Source organism: Archocentrus centrarchus, chromosome 21 (genome assembly GCF_007364275.1).
Source record: "Archocentrus centrarchus isolate MPI-CPG fArcCen1 chromosome 21, fArcCen1, whole genome shotgun sequence".
NCBI lineage: Eukaryota > Metazoa > Chordata > Actinopteri > Cichliformes > Cichlidae > Archocentrus > Archocentrus centrarchus.
The window spans coordinates 13151971-13174156 of NC_044366.1; the positions used below are offsets into that span (position 1 = coordinate 13151971).

At 39.5% G+C, this 22186-nt stretch overlaps 1 protein-coding gene across 1 annotated transcript in view; it reads left to right on the top strand.

The window, feature by feature from the left end:
• Window positions 1-22186, top strand: part of LOC115800303 (E3 ubiquitin-protein ligase SH3RF3) — a 105973-nt gene that overhangs the window by 48346 nt on the left and 35441 nt on the right. Inside the window, 1 exon segment of the mRNA XM_030757579.1 lies at window positions 19297-19572. Coding sequence (XP_030613439.1) covers window positions 19297-19572 — 276 coding nt within the window.

Genomic DNA, 22186 nt, shown 5'->3' on the forward strand with positions numbered 1-22186 from the left:
TTAATCGACTGCTTACTAAAACCTCTTCAGAAATGGTCTCAGTGGAAGGCTGGCTGTCAGAAGCCATTCTTAGGGAAACAATGCGAAAAGGCTGAGTTATGGCAAATTGCACAAGAACTGGACTGAAAATCACTGGCAACATGTCTGATGGAGTGATGAATCATTTCATGGATTGAAAACAGCCTCATTTTTCAGCTTGACAATCCTAAACATTCTGCCAATACAGTAAAAGCATACCTGGATATAAAAACACACAATGGAACACTATCAGTCATGGATTGGCCTCCCCAGAGCCTGGACCTCAACATTATTGAAGCAGTGTGGGATCATCCTGACAGACAGTAGAACAAACAGCAGCCAACATCCAACGAAGAGCTTTGAATGTCCTTAGAGAAGCCTGGAGAACTATTCCTGAAGACTACTTAAAGAAATTACAAGAAAAGTGACCTAAGAGAGTTCAGGCTGTGTTGAAGAATAAAGGCGGTCATACAAAATATTGATTTTCAAGCTCGTCAGAATTGTACAGACTCTGTTTTGGCCTTATATAATGTATTTCCATTTATGTTTGCAGTTGCACACTTCAGTAAATCACTGCACCTGTTTCCCATTTTCCTAGCAAAATATAAAGAAATGGGGGTGGCTCAAGACATTTTCACAGCACTGTATGCATTATAAATATATCACATTGTTATGGTTATGGTTGTGCTTTTTAAAGCTTTTTTTTTAGTTTAAAGTCTTGTAATAGCTGGAAAAAATTTCTTATTACTCTGTGAAAACAACAAACCTTTTCTGGTGATAATGAATTCATTTATTTATCACAAGAAAACAAAAGGTTGGTTTTTTTTTTTAATCATCAATCAGAAGTGCAATCCCAGCAGGGTGCGACTACAGTGAACCCAGAAGGAGCGTGGCTCGTCTTAATAAACATGAGCTCCTAGATTACAATATTGGCAATTCCTGGCATGCGTTTCTATAATTCTTTATCAGAGATCATACATAAAATTGGACTGTTATCGATTATGATTCATAAAGATATAGGCATGCAAGCTATTCTTGTCAAGCTTGGTTTGTCTTCTCACCTTTATGAAACAGAAAATAGTAATGTGTGAAACGTAGCACTCAGTAAAAACAAACTATCATAGTTAAATTGTGTCTTGCTGTCTTTCTCCCTTTTTGCAATGACGTATACTACTACTATTGTTAGTGAGGAAAAAACAGCCTCACCCCCCCCCCCCCCCCCCCCCCCCCCCCAATGCGTTCCACACCTCTGTAGTGCAAGGTTCTCAGGGGGCAGCAGCGACTGCTCTCATCTGTAAAAGTTAAATCAAGCGCTCTATAAATGTAAATGTCTGTAGTTTCAGACCATGAAAATGTAAAAAAAAGTGAGTGCCTTTTGTCAGCGCCTACTTTAATCTAAAAATTTTAAAGAGTATGCACTGAACAGTGCATCAGAATGTGCTTCAATCAAGGTCGAGGTCTAACATGACCAGAAAGTGCATTTTGTCTTCTCGTTACAGTCATGGTTAAAGTCAACGGTATTGTCAGTTCTGCCATATGGACACGACATTAACAGGATGTTCGAAATAATGTCGCACTCAGCATATGAAGTATGCTGAATGCGAAAAACCAGGCACAGTCAAGCACTGAAATATATATGTATGTCATATACATGTGACAATGTAAGAGAGAGACAGGCAGGCAGACAGACCGACTGACAGATAGAGAAACAATATTCAGATCGCACATCCTCATTTAAGGAGAAGACTAGCTCGTCTGAAGTGTCTTGGGTGAGTGCACTTCAGTGATCCCGATTAGACTGTTAACTTCATCAGTAACCAGCTGAGGAGACCAAGTCGTCTTCATGGCATAATTATCCTGTGATCCTGAAAAAGGTTATACTTTCCTGTTAGTGTGAGCAGTTCACTTCATAAATGTGTGTTGCTGCTCAAAATCACCAAAGAACTTCTCTAAGGTTTTTGAGATACAGGCCCTGATCCTAGTACTATGTGTATACAATCTCTAATACAGTGAAGAAGGCACACAGTCCTGCTGCCAGCATGTCTGACCTTAGCACAGTGACACGCACATGAATTATGCTGATTGCTGAGCTCCTCATTCATGCTGCTTCAGTGACCCAGTAATTTCAATAAAGCAAACACGCTTGGGAAGTGCCTTATTACCCATATGGTAATAATGGGGGGACGAGTATTCATGCATGTGTGTGTGTTTACTGGTATTTCTCATGTTGTGGGGACATCTGTTTTCTAAGTCACATTGTGAGGACTCGTTTCCTTTTTGGATACAAAATCAAATCACTGGTAGGTGGTTATGGCTATATTCACATCTAATAGGTAAATTTTCCATTAGAGTTTCAAAAGTGTTTTCACAGAAAATTAAACATTTTTCATTTGTGACAAAAAGCTTCCTGAGATTAAGAAGTGGAAGGGAGTTAAAAACTCGAGGATAATCCAAAGGAAGGTTGAAGAATGGCACCTGAGCTATGTGATGTGCTGAGAGTGAAGAAAGAGAGGGGACATGTAGAGAGAAGAATGAGGGAGTGATGGGGAGGTGAAGACAAGGTTAAGATGAATGAACTCATAGTAGCTGCTGGCTAGACGGGTGTGTGTCTGTGTGTGTGGATCAGTGGATCTAAGTTTATATACAGCGAGTGGTATTGTGTTTCTTCTCTTCCTGCTTCTCAGGAACTGCCAGTTGTGTGTGTGTCTGCACTTAACCTGAGGTGTGTGTTGTACCATGAATTATAGATGGAAATTGAATCAATAGTGTAGTGAATTACTGCCAGACGGGCTCTAGATGTGTGTTTGTGTGCACGTTGTATTTGTGTGTTTGTGGATGCACTGATGTTAGCATGAGTCTGGTTGTATACTGGCCCAATTTGCTGTCTCACATTTTGCGTATATGCATAAATATTTTCTTGCATTTTCTCATCTTCAGGTATTCTTCTACACCAGCTCTGTGATTATTTAACTGTGTATGTGGGTGGGTGTATGCATCTTTATTTCAAAAACTCAAGTCTGTTTCTACCAATTACCTTGCATTAACATATGTGTAATCCCTTTATTTCTGTGCAGGGTTGTGTGTTTGTGTTGTGCTTGAGTGTCTGCTCCAATAAAACAGCACCATATGATAGAATGCCACTCTCACAGCAGAGTGGAAAAAGACCTCTGCAGATTTACTATGCTATTACCACACACACACAAACTCTATCACACACACAGAGACTGTGCAGGAGAAAACTTGTAATGGCCCACTGCCCCTCCAAGGACGGGTGAGCGAGTGAAGAGCAAGCAGAGTAATCACAGTTAAAGAGAGAGAGAGAGTGTGTGTGTGTCTGTAGGGAGGTGAATAAATGCACTACAGGGGACACAGGAATGGTTTGGTGCTGGAAAAAATGGATGTGGATATGAACAGAGTGGAACATCCTGTCCCATCTACCATCCTTCACACACTCACTCACACACACACACACACACACACACACACACACACACACACACACACACACACACACACACACACACACACACACACACACACACACACGCAGACTGGTTTGGTGTGGTTATGTTAGTGTTCCTGAGCAATAGAGTAGACAGATGAGTGAATCCAGGATACGGAATGTGTTCCAGCACTCCAAACATGCCCATTTAGTCGCTTTAATTCCATATTTCCCTCAAAGCTCACTTAACCTGAAGCTTCTCCACATACCCAGTATGCAAATATTGCCACTGAAGTGAAACCTCTAAAATTGAGTCTTAGTTCTCAGCAGGCAGTACACACAATACTGTAAGCTGCAAATTAGAGAAATGAAAATCTCTCCTTTTTTTATAGGATAAGTCGACAATATTGGTGGGCTGCCCCCTCATAGTTCCACCACCTTGAGCAGAGTTCTTGTGAGAGAGAGAGAGAACTTTTATAAAATAGTACTGTCCATAAAGTTAAAATGAGGTATGAGGTTGCTTAGGAAGTCTGAAAATTTTCTAAATCTAGTAATAAATTTGATAAATTAGCAACAATGAAGTCAACTACAGTGTGATGACCTTCTGTCAGTGGAATGAATATCAGGACTGACTACCTGAGATGATACACACTCACCAGCCACTTGATTAGTTACACCTTGCTAGTACCCACTTGGACCCGTTTTTGCCTATAGAACTGTCTTAATTCTTTGTAGCGTAAATTCCACAAAGTGCTGGAAACATTCCTTGGAGATTTTGATCCATGTTGACGTGATAGCTACTGCAGATTTGTCAGCTGCACATCCATGAAGCAGATCCCCTGTTCCACCACATTTCAAAGGTGCTCTATTGGATTGAAATCTGGTGGCTGTGGAGGCCATTTGAGTACAATGAACTTATTGTCATATTCAAGAAACCAATTTGAGATTATTTGAGCTTTGTGACGCTGGAGCATTATCCTGCTGGGCACAGAACATGTAAGCATGTTCTGATGGCTGATCATAAAGGGATAGACGTCGTCAGCAACAATACTCAAGTAGGCTGTGGTGTTTAAATGATGCTCACTTAGTATAAAGAGGTTCAGTGTGTGCCAAGAAAATATCCCCTACATTATTACATCACCAGCACCATTGATACAAGGCAGGATGGAGCCATGATTTCATGTTGTTTACGCCTACCATCCACATGTCTCAGCAGCAATCGAGACTCATCAGACCTTCTAATTTTGGAGAGCTTGTGCTAAACTGTAGCCTCAGTTTCCTGTTTTTAGCTGACAAAAGTGGCAGCTGGTGTGGTCTTCTGCTGCTGTAGCCCATCTGCTTCAGGGTTCATTCAGAAATGCTCTATTGTATACTGTAACAAGTACCTATTTGAGTCAGTGTTACCATCCTCTCAGTTCAAGGCACTCTGGCCATTCTTCTCTGACCTCTGATATCAACAAGGCATTTTCACAGCGTGAGCTGCGGCTCACTGAAAACTTTCTTTTTTTCAGACCATTCTCTGTAAACCCTAGAGATGGTTGTGTGGGAAAATCACAGGAGATCAGCAGTTTCTGAAATACTCAGGTCACTTATTCTTGTTAACAAGCAGCCAAATAGGTGTACTTAGTGATTATCGTGATTATTCAATGCAGAATCTCTATCTGAATAGAATAGAATTTGACTGAATAGTCAAATATTTGGTTAAAGCCTTAGCAGTGGATCTGTCATATCCCACGCGTCCAAAAGCATCTTTAATAATACACAAGACTTTTAGAAACAGTGAAAATAAAGCAGACTCGGAGAAAACAACCATGGACTGTGCCACATGATCTGAAAATCAGAGCGTATTAAAGCTCATTGTGTAGATTGCAGTCCACACATCCAGTACTACCACCCTAAAAGATCCCAACTCTGCCATTGTTTTGGAGTATTCTGCTTTACAGTACAGACCCTCAGAAATGTTTTGTTTTTGTTTTTTTGGTGTACTGTTTTTTGTTTCAGCTTGCCTGTTCTTTTGTGCACATACTGAAAGAAAAATGTCTACATATTGTTTCACTTGCAAAAACAGCAGGAAAAGAAGCTGCAGTGACGTGTATTCAACTCTTGTAGCACTTAACATATTGGGCTCTATTTTTGTGTGGGTGCACTGAGTTTCTGTCTTCTCCTGAGTTCCTCATTTGTATATTGCAGTACATTTCATACCACCAGAGCTGATTTTTTACACTACTTTCACTTTTACTTATGGCACTATCATTGTATTGGCAACGTTAAATCAATATGTCATATAAAATTGTGCAGTGCCACTCACAAAGAATATAGTACCAGCCATAAACTGAAAAGAAAAAAAAAAAAAAACTTTAATCAAGACATTCACAGCAACACATTGGGCTGCTATAGGTTCACAGCTGCAACCCTGCATGTTCTAGGCCATTAGTTTTGTCATAGAAAAGTCAATTTCAGTCTAAAACAGCCAGTGCACCATGGCAGGGAAAGCACTGCTGTTAATGGCAAGAGTGGATGTGATTTACCATGACTTCCCATATGTGCTGTCTCTATACATGTACACTGTGTACGGAGAATAATTCCTGTCTCCACAGTGGCAAAGAAGATGGGGACAGTGCGCCTAACACAGTTTACCATCAGTATACTGGACAATACTCCTGCATTCACACAGAAATGAACCTTTTAAGTTAAGTTATTTGAGATATGAGCCTCTAAAAAGCCGCTGCAAAGAGGTTGTAAGATCTAAGCAACAGATGATGATAACAAAGCACAAAAGCATAAGAGCACAGCATTGCTCTTGTCATTGTCATATAACATTCAGGAGTGCTTGGCTCAAGACTAATCATCTAAACTGCCTCAACATCTACAATACCAGCCAGAAACAAACTTTAAGAACAGACAGTGACTGTCTGTGAGACCAGGAGTGACTGGTATATTTGCCCAGTAGTGCAAAAGATGCTGAGTGACAGTTGGTCAAAAGATGAATCCAATTTTCTGCAAAGTGACCCTAGGGCACACTCACTGACAATACACCTATAACTGCCTTTTGAGAGGGCTCTTTTCACATTGGTCACACAGCAAAAGCAACAAGTCAGCACCTTCAGGATCCATTCAGCCACAGTGCTGCTGTTTTGTCATGCATTTTGACAGCACTAGAGCCAAGTGGTTCTGATCACAGTTATATTTGTAATGCACAAAGATTTCTGTTGGCAAAAAAAAAAAGGATGTTAAGACAAATATTCTAATTCATTTAATTTTTGTTAATATAGAATTTTGGAAGCATGAACTCCTCTGGGCACTACAGCCTTAATAATATTTGTCTCAGAAATCCATATAACCTGTGACTGTTACTTTTGTCTGTGACAAACAGCATATTAATTTGTTTCCTTGCACCAGTTTCTTCTATCATGAGTTCTATATCACGTTTTCCTCTGAGGAGTAACACCAACAATGAGTTTCCAATTATAGAATTCAGATGCTTTTTAAGATCAATGAGCTCCAGTGACTGCTGACTCCTTCCAGGGGTAGCAGTACAGGCTTCCAGTCCACAAAGTCATACTGCATGGTGCCAGTTCATATAACAGTGTCCTTATCCTTTTTTAGAGAAGAGTTGACCAGCAGTAACACAAAGAACTACATTAAATTGCTGACAAGATAAAGAACAATGGTTCCATCCACCAATCCATTTTCTTCTGCTTATCTGGGGCTGGGTCGCAGGTCGTGGTGGCAGCAGCCTAGGCAGAGAAACCCAGATCTCCCTCTCCGCTGCCACTTCCTCCATGTTCAGTGATCAGTTGAAAGCTCAACTTAGGCAGGCTGTTCCTCCCAATCATGCCCCTCCAGGTCACACTGTTGTCCCCCACATGAGCACTGAAGTCTCCCAGTAGAACAACGGAGTCACCGGATGGAGCACCCTTGAGCACATCGCCCAGCGACTCCACTCTGAACCTTTTTTCAGTACATAAGCATAAACAGTCGGTACTCGTTCCCTGGCCCAGAGGGGCAAGGAAACCACCCTGCAGTAAAAGATTAGACATTAATTATGTAGTAATCTGTACCTTCAAACAAACGTCTCTGATCCAGGAGTACTGTGTTGTGCCACTATGTCAAAAAACATCTGACTGGTCACACCAGTCTTTGACCACTAAATAATTTCCCTAATATATCCTCAACCTCAACACCCACCGTTGCTTAACATGTTATGAAATGTATTTATCTGACTTTCAGTTTGCCATCATCCATTGCAAATAAATAGATTTGCCTATTTAAATTAACATCTTTTTTGTTATTATTTGTTTTTTGAATCTGTTAATGTCAAGAGCATTTCTTCTGTCTGTGGAATCTGTGTGCATTCCTATAAATGTAGCATCTGGTTCACATGTGTGTGTGTGTGTGTGTGTGTGTGTGTGTGTGTGTGTGTGTGTGTGTGTGTGTGTGTGTGTGTGTGTGTGTGTGTGTGTGTGTGTGTGTGTGTGTGTGTTTGGTGGAAGTGTTTAGCTCTTTAATGGAGGTCAATGAAAACCTACAAGTGAGAAAACCTTTCAGAAAGAAGGCCAGGCATTTGTCTCGAAGCTTTCAACCTGTCAAGTTCATGAAGCAAGCTTTATTTAAATCAATAGATCTTGATTATAAATCCTTTTCACGAGGCATAATTCTCAGCACCAGATGTTTGTTGTGAACAGCAAACTTAAAATGTTGGCATGAGTTTTAAAAGTGAATGTTTAACACCACAGTCAGCATTGTGAGACGGTGGTTTTCATGCATGACATTATTAAGTCTTTCCAGTTGTGGCGCAACATCAGCAGTTGTTTCTTCAAAGGAGGGCACTGCCACGTTGAATGCACTGCATGCCCTAATGCTGTAGTATATGTCTATACACATGAACTTATTCATCTGATTCATCATATGTAGATCAGCTGTAGTTCATTTTTAACCAAATGAAAAAAACATCTTTTAAATTGTGTAAGAGAAGATTTGTATTTGAGAAAAGAGCTTTCAAATTTGCAGCTCCTTCCTGGAATCAGCTGCAAAATCAACTAAAATTTAAAGAACTGGTCTTACTAAATAAATTTAAGGTGATTTTAAATTACTTGGATGCATTTACATCATGCTGCGGATGTTTTGCCTGAATATTATTACCTTTGTTCCTTGCATAAGACAATTAATTTTATTGCTGTTCCAGGCTTTTGCTGTTTTTGTATTTTACCTTTTTGTAGCCAGTAATTTATTGTACTTAATTTGTGTATTTTTTCTGTGTATATTTGTGTGTGTATTACTAGTTTATGCAACTCAGTTGACTGTTGTGCTGTCTTTCTCGGCTGGGTTTTTTTTAAGAGTCATATTTTCCTCATTAAATAAAGGATAATTAAAAAAATAAACAAATAAATGAGTAAAATAATATGTAGCACATTAATCTTTAGATCATTTCACTTGTTTAATCTTTAAGAACACTGGAAGATTTGCTGAGCAGTGACAACAATGGCACCGTCACTTCAAGAAACTCATATTTGTGTATCATTACACACTTAAAAGTCAAGAACAATGCACTCTTGGGTTCCCTTGTTCTTCTGACTGCTCTGATAAATGAATAGATGAGGTAAGTGGTGTCAGCAGGCAAGGATAAGAGTAGCTAATGTTGCAACTTAATGTTCAAGCAGGTGAATGTGCTTGCTACTTGCTCGTGTACTAAGATGAGGTTGTCTGTGAATGGTTGATGAGACACTAATACTGTGTGTGTGTGTGTGTGTGTGTGTGTGTGTGTGTGTGTGTGTGTGTGTGTGTGTGTGTGTGTGTGTGTGTGTGTGTGTGTGTGTCTGTGTGTGTGTGTGTGTGTGTGTGTGTGTCTGTCTACTGGCCATTGAAGTGGCATGCACGTGCTTCATTTCTGTTAAGATAATGTATTCATATCATGGCTTGTGGGGTTTTATTCTATAAAACCTTTTCAGTTTATATTGATTTTTGTATTGTGTATAAACCCAAAAATGTCAGGTGGCACCACTGTTCATTTGAATGAACAAACTAAGAAGACTATTAAAAATGTTGTTTAAATAATAAGAAATTACTTCTGTCGAGTAATTTTTATGTTCTCAAATTTCAGGGTGGCACACCTATAGACTTTTATTTTGAAGTAACAAAATAATAGTAGTGAAAAGAATATTTCATCACACGTGAACCCCTAGGGGCCTTTATGGCTGGCTGAAAAGATTTGTAGCTCTCTCTTAACTACAGATAAAAGTAGCAGAATTCAACTCATATGTAGGATGGTACACTTTCCATGTCAGGTGGTACAACCAGTGTATAACTAGGAAAATGTCAACTTATAAAAAAAAAAAAAAACCTTTGTTCTATTTAAAAATTGTATGGATAATTATGAATTTATTATTTAACTAAACAAACTGTACTAACTGCACATTTTATTGAGGTACATCCTTTGTTTGTTTCTTGTGAAAACAGGCTCTGATTATCATTTGTAATGCAACATTTTAAACAATAAGCTGCAACAATAAGGTGCACAGCACGCAGCTCCCGAACCGTTAGCCATATGTATGGGTTTAGCGTGTGTGCTGTTTCATGCGCATATGTGGGTGCATTTGTCTCACAGTGGCCTCGTTGAATGGAGCAGTGAGACCCACATTGGACAAGTCGCCTGTGTGTACCTTACAGCTACAGGAGACACACACACACACACACATTGAAAGATGTGACAGATGGGAGTCCCAGCAGTGACTTGTGCATTTATTGGATGTCCCCAAGGACAGCACACACATACACATGAACACACAAAACTCCTCAGTACACTGTTTTTACCCTTTTGCTGCAGTAATTGCCATTTGTGAATCTCCATAATGGTTAGGAGTGGTGTGTACGCGTGTCTGTATGTGTGTACATGTGTGTTCTCATTGATGAGAATGTTGCGCTGCTGAAAGGACACAACAAAACCTCTTCTTCCCTGGTGAGATCCAACAGTCCTGGCTTGGTTTTGGCCATTCACACAGTACTGATCCTTTCACACATGTAATGAGAGCTCAGGAAAGATTAGTTTCCTTCTCACAATGGTGGGAGCACCACAGGAAAGCACTGCTGAGTTTGAAAGTAATAAAAAAAAAAGTGTGAGAATGCTGTCACTTACATTACAACCACCTTTAGTGATGGACTTAAAACTTTGTTGCCTCAATTTTATCATTAATTCATGGAAAAATGGAAAAATTTAACTTAGAGATACAGGCTGACAGACAACAGACAAGCTACCAGAGTTAAATTTAACAAAACATTGTAGATATGTTTTAGCTTTCATTTAATCCCTACCATACTCTCGCTTGCCGTTAATCTTGTAGGTGAAGCAGCTTTCCCGGATGGCCATGATGTAAAAATTGTAATTAATTCTACAAACTTTGTGTTGTGTATGTAAAATGTAATTTTCCAAAGCAAGACTGCCAAGGAGATTTTGTATCCCCTGCTCTGCTACGGCAACAGCTTAAAATATATAGCTCTTCTGCTATACACTATAAGCTGGAATTGGCTTTTCTGAAGTATTTATAAAGAAAAGGGGGTTATTTTGTTTATTTTATGCATAGGAAACTCAAATTAAATGTTGAATTTATTGCACGGCTCTTATGAAAGTGGCACAATATGCACAGCAACATTCGACAGTTAGATTGTATATAAATGTATAATGGTAAAATTGCATTTCTAAATATTTTGTATTCAGATAATGTCTAGATTATGGAGATAAAGGTACCTTGTAAGCAGAGCAAAGTTTTATGTTCAGACTTGTGCTGGAAGGGAAGAATTACAGCTCAATTAGATGCAATTAGAGAGAACAGAGTAACTCAGGGCCCTTTTCATATGTGATGCCAACACATTGCTAGAATGTTTATACAGTAAATTGCACGGTAAAGAGTTTTGTTTTTTGTTTTTTTTTACAGTGCTGCAGAGACACTGAGAAAAGGATTAATATGGTTATAGTCAAACAAGTAGGGTAATGGGTGGAATGAAAGAGGCAGAGAAGAAAAGCATTAGGGTGAAAGAAAAGTTAAAATGAAGCAAAAGGAAAGAGAAAAATATTGAAAGTCCTCTACTGTAAGTGAATTCAAGTAGTGTACATAAATGCTAAGGTCTCAGTGTGTAGCAGAGTAATGTTTTTCTGTGCCAACTTGAAGGCTGAATCATCTAGTTATTCCAGGCTTTCATGTACATCAAAATACCAGCTCAACAGAGTTATAGAGTGATAATAAATTTCACTCTTGTTTTATTTCAGGTATTCTTCACAATGTGTCTAAACTTTAGATCGTCTGTTTCCCTGTTACAATCCTTCTGTTTTTGTAGCGGTCGTATAGCATTTGTTGTTATAACATTTGTTGTTTTGAAATAGGTTCTATATTTCATTTAACTTGACTTCCAGTGACAAATTATGCATCTTGTGCCATGAAAACATCTACCATACGCCTTTCTTAACAGACAATACACCAGTTTTTGATTTGCAAGCTCAGCTTGTAGTCCAAGCTAAAGCTGACAGGGGACAGTAGTGGTGTTACTGACAGCAGCTGGCTCAGCTGGGCTCTGGAGATTGCACTTAAACCCAAAAATTTCTACTCCAGTGCTCGCTAACAGTTTTTTGGGGATTGCTTTTAATGGAATTTTAGTCATACACTATAGACAAAAGTACTGGGCCACTTACCCAATTCACCTACAGGAGCTGCTCAGCCATGGAAACCCATGCCACGAAGCTCCCAGCGTGCATTTTTTTGTGCTGAATTTAATGCAGAGGAGGTTTGGATCTCTGCAGTTACAGCAGAATGTTGGCAACTTTTATGCACTCTGTAACTTTACATGTTGTGGCTGAGTTGCTGTGGCTCCTTAACGCCTCCACTTTGCAACACATAATATCCAGTCTGTCACAGGGCTAGCAGAGATGCAGACAATCACTCTCACTCCCATCCACACCAATTTAGAATCATCACTTAATCTCACACTCAAATTTTTGTACTGTGGGAAGCACAGAGAAAACCCACACAGGCACAGGCAGAACATGCAAACTCTGAAACTTCTGGTCACCCCAGTCGACCAAGATGACCTAGAACTTTCTGGTGACAGTGCTAACCATTGCACCATCCTGTCCCCACTAATATATGAAAATGATAAATATCAGTTTATTGCCAAAAAGTCTGATCCTGAGTAAAACAGTCCAAGCTAAGACTGTTCTTCCAAAGATGATTATGGGCAAAGAGTATTCTGTCCTCTCGGGAGCCAGCCTGCTAGCTGTTGTAATGACCTCTGGTCTTACTTGGAAGCAAAATTCTAAATTGGATAAACTGTATTAATAATTGACTTCATAAACTGACCACATATTCATGATTAAAATAGATTAAAATAGTACCCCCCCCCCCCCCCCCCCCAAAAAAAAAAAGAAATAATAATAATTTTAGAGGATCTCCCTAGCCACCCCCCTCCTCCCAGCACTGAGCAGCAAACACAGCAATTCCCAGATGAGGCCAAGCAGCAGCTTCTAGCACCCAGTCTGTTGGCCCAGTGGCAGACAAATAAAGATTGAAGAGTGGGAGGCAGGGTGGAGGGAAAGAGAGAAAGGTGAAAATAATCAGAGTGAGGAAGCATAAGAGGCATAGAGGGAGAGCAGAAAATGGGACTTGCAGGGGCACAGGTGAGAAGACGGAAGAAACAAGTGGGACTTCTAAAGGGAAATAAAGACTAAGAAAGAAATGTGATGCAGCTGTTCTTCCTCCAGTACCGTCTTTCTGTCTCCAGTTTACAATGTTTCACATCTCCACCACTATCTTTGCCATCCACAACTATTCAAGTGAAACTCCTATTTTTGGAGAAGTCTTTCCTTCTCATCTTTTTCCAGATGAACCTCAGCAGCTGCTCAAATATGTCTCCTTGAAATTATGTATACAGTTTATGCAACTAATCTAAATCAGCTAATATTTCTTGCTGGAAACGCAAGGCCACCCAGATTACCTTTTTAATAACACTGCAATTTTGGAAGCTGCAATTTTACAGCATGTCATTAAAAAGATGACAACGTAGTCTATTGTGTAACTACTCCGCTTGTTAAAGTTTGGCCACTCAGTTTCAGTTAAGTGAAAGTGTTTGAGCTGCATCCTTCAGTCGACCACCTCTTACTTACAGAGTAGATTCCTCTTTTAATTTATCCAGCTGTCTACCAGCTGTCTACACAGGTTGTCTATTTTTCTGTGTTTTACATGTGCAGCTGTTGTATTGTGTACTTTATTGTGCACTGGGCTCCGAGCACTTCCAAAACACAGGCGACCTACTGCTACTGTGCCTGAACACATCCTGTGCAGACACAGATGGAGCACTGGAGCTGTTGTTGCTCCAAAGAAGCGCTTTGTGGCAGCAGGTTAGGAAAAGCTCTTTCCTGTTTCAACATGACATGAATGCCCTCGTGCACAAATGGAAATCCCTGTATTACTAATTTTCCTAATTTGTTTTAAAAGAAGATGACTGGCCTTTAAACAGACCTGATCTCAGTCTAAACTTACCACCCAACACCTGAAAATCTTGTGGTTTTCAGGTCTGTGGTGATGAGAAGAGGATGAGATGTTTAGGATGAGACCTGCTTTTTTGACGATGTGTTGTCGTGTATAGTTTCACATGGAAGACAAGCCATATTACATGTATTACAGAAGAGGAAAGAAACAGTAGTAATCGTTAAAGCAGCGTTAGTATTTTAGTTCAGTTTCTAGTTGTTTGTAAGTGTCTGTGTGTTTCCTCTTATTGCGTCATCACTGATCTCAAAACAGTCAGGCAGGGGAGCCTCAGGCTGTTCTCTTCAGTGTTGCATCTAGGGAGAATCTGTCTATATGTGAGTGTATAAGATGTGTGTGTGTGTGTGTGTGTGTGTGTGTGTGTGTGTGTGTGTGTGTGTGTGTGTGTGTGTGTGTGTGTGTGTGTGTGTGTGTGTGTGTTTTAGTGTTACAGTAAACAGCTTCTCTGTGAAGAAAATAAGTTTTCACTCTCATGCATTGTCTCTTCTGTTACACAGTGCTGTTTGTTTACCTGAATCTTCTTTAAGATAAACTCCCTTTCAGGACCAGTTGCCTTGAAGAACATGTTCAGTTTATTAAGTGTCTGCTGAATGCTGTACGTGTGTGTGTGTGTGTGTGTGTGTGTGTGTGTGTGTGTGTGTGTGTGTGTGTGTGTGTGTGTGTGTGGTGGAGGAAGTAAATATAGGTATACTGCAATGATGAATATCTATGTGTCACTGGTTATATGAAAATGATGGTTTTATCTCACTTGCTGCATGAAGGCTATATTAGCCTTTCCCCCTTACTTGCTGTTGCTATAGATTTCCCTTAAAGCATTGCCACATGTGCAGGTTAAATCACTTCACAAACAAAGGGTCAACCCAAAGTTATTTGCTAAATGTTCACATACAGTCATACAAAATTCATCATTTTCTGACCACACAGGCCTACAGACCAGTAAGTGACCAACTGCCAACCACCGGTCGTGAGGGGGAAAATGTGTATTCTGCAACCAGTTGTGAGTTGTTGCTGGAGGTTGCTGACAGTTGCTGTGAATTGTAAATGTGTAATTGAAAAGTGTGTATTCCATGACCAGTTGGTTTCTGGAAGCTGCTAGTAGTAGCTAGTGTGAAATTAGTGGCAACAAGGTATACGGTGCTGCAATGAAAACCTCCTTGCGATTGCTATGGTCGCTAGCTGGTTACTGTGGTCGCCCATAGTTTTTGTGGAGAATTCTGACTTGACTGCAAACACTAGCAAATTATTCGCCAAGTGGTTGTGAAACTGTGATTGGTGAGTATGTGAACTGGAAACAGAGGCCATCTGCCTTCAAGGTAAAAGTTATGACTTTTGTGTTGGTTGCAGCGGTTTGGCACAACTTTTACCTTGAAGTTGAATGATCTCCATTTCTGGTTTGTGTCACACTTTTTCAAGTTTTACTACAGCTCAAAGCGTTAACAGTGAGTGTTTGCAGACAAGTTGCGTTTTTCATGCAAACTATGGGCGACTGTGGCAATCTGTTAGTGACCAAAGCAATTGCAAGGAAGTTTCTCCACCAGCCACTAGCAATCAATCGGAGGAATACATATGTTTCCTTAGTGATCAGTGGTTGCCAGATGGTCGCTAATTGGTCTCTAGGCCTGTGTGACTGAGGACTTATAAAGGTTACATTACCTGGTTAAGCGATATTGTCTCTGTCATACTGCACATGGTTTTGCTCAACAGCTTGGCTTATATCTCCAAGTACCAAAAAAAAAAAAAATTAATAATAACAGAGAACTGCTAATATTAGGCTAGAGCAGGAGTGTCAAACTCAATCACAGAATGGGCCAAAATTGCAAACATAGTCTTAAGTCACCAGCCAAACAGGATTAACCTTTATTGAACAGTTTAAAACTGAAAATATTTTAATCAGTAATATGAATTTGAATGCTCATAATACAGCAACTTTTTCCTCAACACATTAAATAAATATTATATTTTTCTTCAAAAATAACATCAGGGAAAATGAAAACATTTCAAACTGATGAATATTTATTTTTTGATGTAATGTCAGAAAAAAAAGTCCAGAAACAAGAATCAAGCTATACAGTTTTCTCTCTTATTCCATTTTTTTCTTGCTTTCCATGAACGGACAGATTTCCTCTCAGGCAGCTCATGTACCTGTGTAATAAGGCATGTCACCAAATTCAGAAGGTATTTCCTCCAGAAAAGACCGAAACTGCCTGTGATTTAAACCCTTGTCTCTTATAAAGTTCACTGTCTGTGTTTATGACGCTTTCTGTCTTCAGGACTTTGCTGTGCACCTTTCCTGGTGTGTGATGCAGTGATGCACTGTCAGCTCACCTGTGCAGGTCTCCCTCTGCATCTTCTTCCTCATCCAATCCATCCACAATTTCACTCTTTTCCTTGTACATTGCAGTTGGGGAAAAGTGACAGGGTTTACTTTCTATGTCAGCAAGCAGGTGTTTTGCCACCCACCTGTTTTCAAAGTCCACTTTTTGTTTGGCCATTTTTGGGGGTCAGGCTAGTTTAAATGTCACTGTAAAAGTGCTGACCAATGGGTTTATCCACTGACCACTGATCAGTGTGTCATTGGCAACGTGGGAAAATGGGTGCACAGGTCTTGACCTGCGCGGCAGCTGTTGCAGTGCATAGTGGGATTTGTAGTTTAAGTGGCGTGAGCACTATTTACCGGCAGGCCATTAATCATAGCCACATTCAACTATCAGCTATCAACTATCAGCCTTGAGTTTGACACATGTGGGCTAGAGCATAAACATCCCCGCACCCTTCCTGTCTCCCTAGGTTCAAAGAAAAACAAAGACCCATGTCAAGCTATCAGCTAAAATTAGCTTTATTGTAGATATGATAAGGTTGTCACAATGGTAGAATTTCAAATTTGATACCCAGGAGACTACGCTACCATTTTTGATACACCAGGGCCAAACAATGTCAATAATAACATCAATGACCACACTATTTTTAATTTGTCTCACATTGTGCCAAAGAAAAAAAAAACAGTAAGATAACTTTAAGGTATATATTTCTCTTAGGTAGTACAAAAACAAATAAATGCAATATTTTTAGCTTGTCTGAGGTAGTGCTGTGCTTCTGGTGACTTAGCACCATATTCCATTGCTTATCAGACTTCCTTTTAGTCACAAGTAATTGTGCTATCCTTACATTAAGACTGCATTAACATTGCAGCCAGGCAGGATTGATAATGCTTGGTTCCCACATGAACTTTATCCTCCTCATTATTGGCCATAGCCACTAGCCACTACCTTAATGATAACCTAACAGAACGCTAATGTGGCTAGTGGTTAATTTGCCTATAAAAATGGCTAACCCTAATGTGTGCACCAGCAAGGTTAACATTTATAATAACTGTTAAAAACGTTAGTGTTCTTGAAATGGGAGCTTTACTGACCTCTCAAAATTCCTCATAAAGTGCTGTTTAGTGTTGTGAACGTCAAGCTGTTTTAGCTGTTAGTAAGGGGAAGGGCTGTGTACCTGCCTGACTGTAGTGGTGCTGTGTGAACAATACCAATGCTGTTGCAAATGAGTATCTAATCCAATAGTAATTTTTTATTATCAGTTACTGTCTGAGTTTTGACAACCCAAATGCATATGCATGTCAGCGTTATATTGAAAAGACAGAATTGATGAGGTAATTGTTCATTAACTTTCCAGCAATTTATTTCACAAACTAGTCAGTAAGTTACAATTAAAACACCATCTGCTCAGCTGTGATTCATGTTATGCATGTGCTGCAGACAGTGCGTTTCTGTCTTGCCCCAAGAGTCTCATACATTATCCATCCGTCCATTCATCCATCCATTCATCCTATTCATCCATCCATTATCTTACTTGTTTATCCAATTTAGGTCTACAGAAGGCCTGAAGCCTATACCAGCTGTCATAGGGCAAGAGTTACAGTATGGTGTACCTTTAATAGGCCTATAAATATTGGGTTTAGCACCATTTTTGTTTGTTCTTTTTTTTTTAACACTAATATGACTTCAGCATTTAGAGCTACTTTAAAAGCTTGAGAAACCTGCTGTGCATAGTTACAAACTGGTTGTTATTTAGCTCATTGGGCAATCACTTTTCAGAGAGGCAAAGAAAAAAAAAAGATAATTTCAAAATATATGAACAGCACACTGGTTAAATACAGTTTTCGCACAAATTGAATTCAGTGTAACATTTTAATCATTTTACACAAATTTGCTTCGTGTGTCTTATGTGAGGTGGATAAATGGTGCTGGGCGTGTTTGTCCTGGACATGTGATAAGTGAGACACCACAGACCTGATTTTGATGAAACTCAGGGGAGTCATGCTTCATGCCGTTCTGGCATTTTCAAAATTACTATGTTTGGCCCAAGGTGGGAGCAGCAATTACCTAGCAAACATTTTAATAACCAGTCATATCTCATATACTGCTGGGGGGGAATAAAATGAACCTTGAAGCACATATCCAATTCTCCATTTCTACAAATTTGTCTCCAGGGCCAGTAGTTTGTAATATATTTGCCAGTATTTTAAGTTGGTTCATAGCGTGTTTGCCTCCAGTTTTTTCTTTTTCTAAATTCATTTACTGATCACTGCAGGGGTCACCACCTTGTTTGTGATTAACAAACAGACTTGAAGCAGATTTGTTCCAGACGTGACACAAAGGGAAAGTCTCTTGCATCTTAATAGACCTGAATAAAATAGCATCCTTTTGTGATCTGTCAACCCTAAGGTTTGTGAAGTGTAGTTATCTCCTAATATTTCAGCACAGTGGCACTAATTTTAAACAGCAAAAAATGCTTTTAGTCTTCTGTAGAGATGCAAAAATGCTCTTAATGTTGCTCTATGTAAGATGTTTATGTCAAAAGAACACCTGCCATCTAACCTTTTATATTTATAATTCCCACAGTACTGAAGGACATTTTTACTAAGACCCTGCTTAATATTGATATACAGGAGCCAAATGCAAATGATTTCAAAACACCAGCATGAAAGTGCTCTAATCTAGTGGTTTCTAATCCTTTTAGCTTCTGTTTTGACCCCCTCATCATGCAGGTTATGGTTTTAGTGTGGATATTACAATTTATCTTCTCAGATTTATTGAAAGGCTTTTTAGAACCCTAAAGAGATACAAACATTTAGTATTTAACCTGAATAGACAAAAAAAAAAAAAGAACTCAGCAAGCAAAGAGGTCTATAGCATGTGCCACCACCCCCCCCCCCCCCCCCCCCCTTTACTTACTGATTTGTATTCATGCCTTTCTAAAAGATGAACATAATGTTGATAATAAGTCTTTGTGTGTGTTTCACAGAATATCCCAGCACTCCCTTGCGGTAAAGCCCTCTACTCCTATGAGGGTAAGGAACCAGGTGACCTCCAGTTTTCCAAAGGTGACATCATCATCCTGCGACGCAAGGTGGATGACAACTGGTACCACGGGGAGCTCAACGGTTGTCATGGTTTCTTGCCTGCTAGTTACATCCAGCTGCTGCGTCCCCTGAGCCAAACACCACCCCAGGGCAAAGCATTGTATGACTTTGAGGTCAAAGACAAAGACCAGGATAAAGACTGTCTGGCCTTCAGCAAGGTAGCACACACACACACACACACACACTCGTGCTATACACATGCTCTCCTGAGGACACAGTTTGTTTATATTTTTTATATCAGACAGAATAAAGTTTTTAAAAAAGGTTGCATGTTTAAATCAATGAAAAGATCAGAAGGACTGATGTGTTGAGAATTTACAACAGCATAAATACTGTAGCAGAAGAAAACACTTATCTGTAGTGTTAAACCAGGCTGGTTCTTTGTAGGACACTAATAATTTATTAGCTCAGACTCTGCTCTTCATATTGGTTCACAGAATGTAAACTGGAACATCTTCAAACAGAGAAACAAGTGCAAGCTCTCCTCAGTGAAGTCCACAGATAACAAAATAGTCCACTGTCTCTGATTATATCAGTGCTGTTCATGAAATCTAATTGTTTGACTTAGAATACTAATGTGTGTTACTGCTGTAAAGTCATGTGATCTGCCTGAGCTGAAAACCAGAATAAGCCTTACTGTTTGTGGTAGCATGGTACTTTAGGTGTTGGTATTTGAAGAAACAGTAGTTGCAGTATTGCAGTATGGATTTGTACTTCTAGTGTCATGTTTTACTTTGTTCTCTTCCTTTTAACTGTTTATACCACTTTTAAAGCTGAAGTTTTCATCGGTGTAAGTGATTGTGTTTGATATGAGGTATTTCTACTGTGGAGACAGCAGACAAGTAGGGAGTTGCTGCACTGCAATCATTACCAGTCTCCTTGAGGATGTGGCTGAAGTTGTTTTTCAACACTGACTCTCTCTCTCTCTCTCTCTCTTTTTGAAATGAAAATTCTGGCAACTGATATTCTCTATGCTCATCTTCAGATATTCTTCTGTTTTAATGCCAAGACAGCATTTACACTCAAAAACTCCACTAAAATACCACTATTTATTTACTGTTGGAGTTTAATCTATTCTTTTTCATGTGGATTTGTACTTTTTTTACACAGTGCAAGAAGTGTTGCGGATTTCAGAGTAAAATCCATTGTGAGATTTTGACTTGTTTGATGTGAAATTAATATTAAAAATACTTTCCAAAGCAAAGGCCAGGGAGGAACCACCATCAGAAGGCCACTGTTGCCTCTTTTCCACTGAAGCAGTACCAATGCCGGTGCCTTATCTGGAACCTGTTGTGCTGCAGGTACCAAAAATCTGGCAGCAGTTGTTCATTACAAAATTTGGAGGGGCATTGCAAGAATTTTCGCTATATAACCCTGCATAAACTGAGGTTCTCTAATGTCAAAATGGAAGCTGGCTATTAAAATGTGCCAATGCAGATGTGACTCCTCAGAAGCACTGGCACAAGCATCACATCAGTGAAAATCAGATATATGTTATAATACCTTGTTTGGTTCCTACATGCTATGCAGCTGTGGAGTCTTTTTTTTTTTTTTGCTTGTGGATCTCAAATTAGTGTGTCAAAATGTCCATTACAGATTTGAGCTTGCTCTCTAATACGTCTAATGTGCTTGTGGTTGTGCATCATCATGATTGCGAGAGAAAATTGTGCTTTTACAGAAGATGGGGAGTGTGAACTGGAAGTGCGAGAAAAAGGACACGTATTTCTACTCTGTGTGACCAAGCAGCTTGTTAATTGGTGGAGTATCATGCTACTGCCAGTAATGATGTCTGTGTCTTTTAATACTGTTAAGGTCAAACACATTTAGAATTGGTATTAATTATCCTCAGGACTTACTGTCCTCACCTTTCTGTTTTTGAGAATGAATTCATGCACGCATGGGTACATTTTCATCTTAATGACCTCCATCATATAAGAGGTACATAATGTGAGTAGTTCATGTCAGAATATCACTAAAATTATACTTTGAATAGGATGGAAATGAGAGAAGACACTCAGTCCTCGAGCAGTGTGCATCCAGGTCAGGCTTGGTGTAAACAGTAATTTGTATTCTCTGTAATGTTGTGTTCCTCAGAGCTTATCATTTTTTTCCTGCTGTTACACAGGCCTCATTTGTGCTAGGACTGAAGGCTCGACACCTCCACTCTGTCTTTGCACTCTAAATGTGTCTGCAGCAAGAGAACAAGATAGTTTATTAAATTACAGTGTAATGTTCAGTCTAGTGTAGGCGTCTTAAGACCTATCACAGTAATGTAAAGCACGCACACCTTGTTTCTGACAAACTGTTCTGTACATCCAGAAGAACAGATAATGCCGGGGCATCAAATTATTTTGAATTTTAGGGTTAAACTAATCAACAGGTTAACAACTGAAAATCGTGCAAGGCCATAATTCACACAGAGACATGTGCCCCTGTGGAGTGCTATATGTGTGTTGTCATGCAGAACCAGTGTGTGTGATATTGTTTTCTCAGTGTGAGAGGTAATTACTCAGTATGACTAATGCAGAGTCATTTACTAGCATTATCACTGCCATCCCATAATGGTCTAACCAAGACCTTTATGTGAGGAGATGAGCAGCAGAGAGAAAAACATTATATATTCATTATGTTACATGTGATATTATGTACAATGTATAGATGGAAGTGTACACAGATATTTATTCATAACTGATATCAGAGAGGTTGGTTTTCATCGTTACAGGTGTGAATTGTGTGCCCAACACAAGATAACCCAAGTTATTTAGGGTTGGG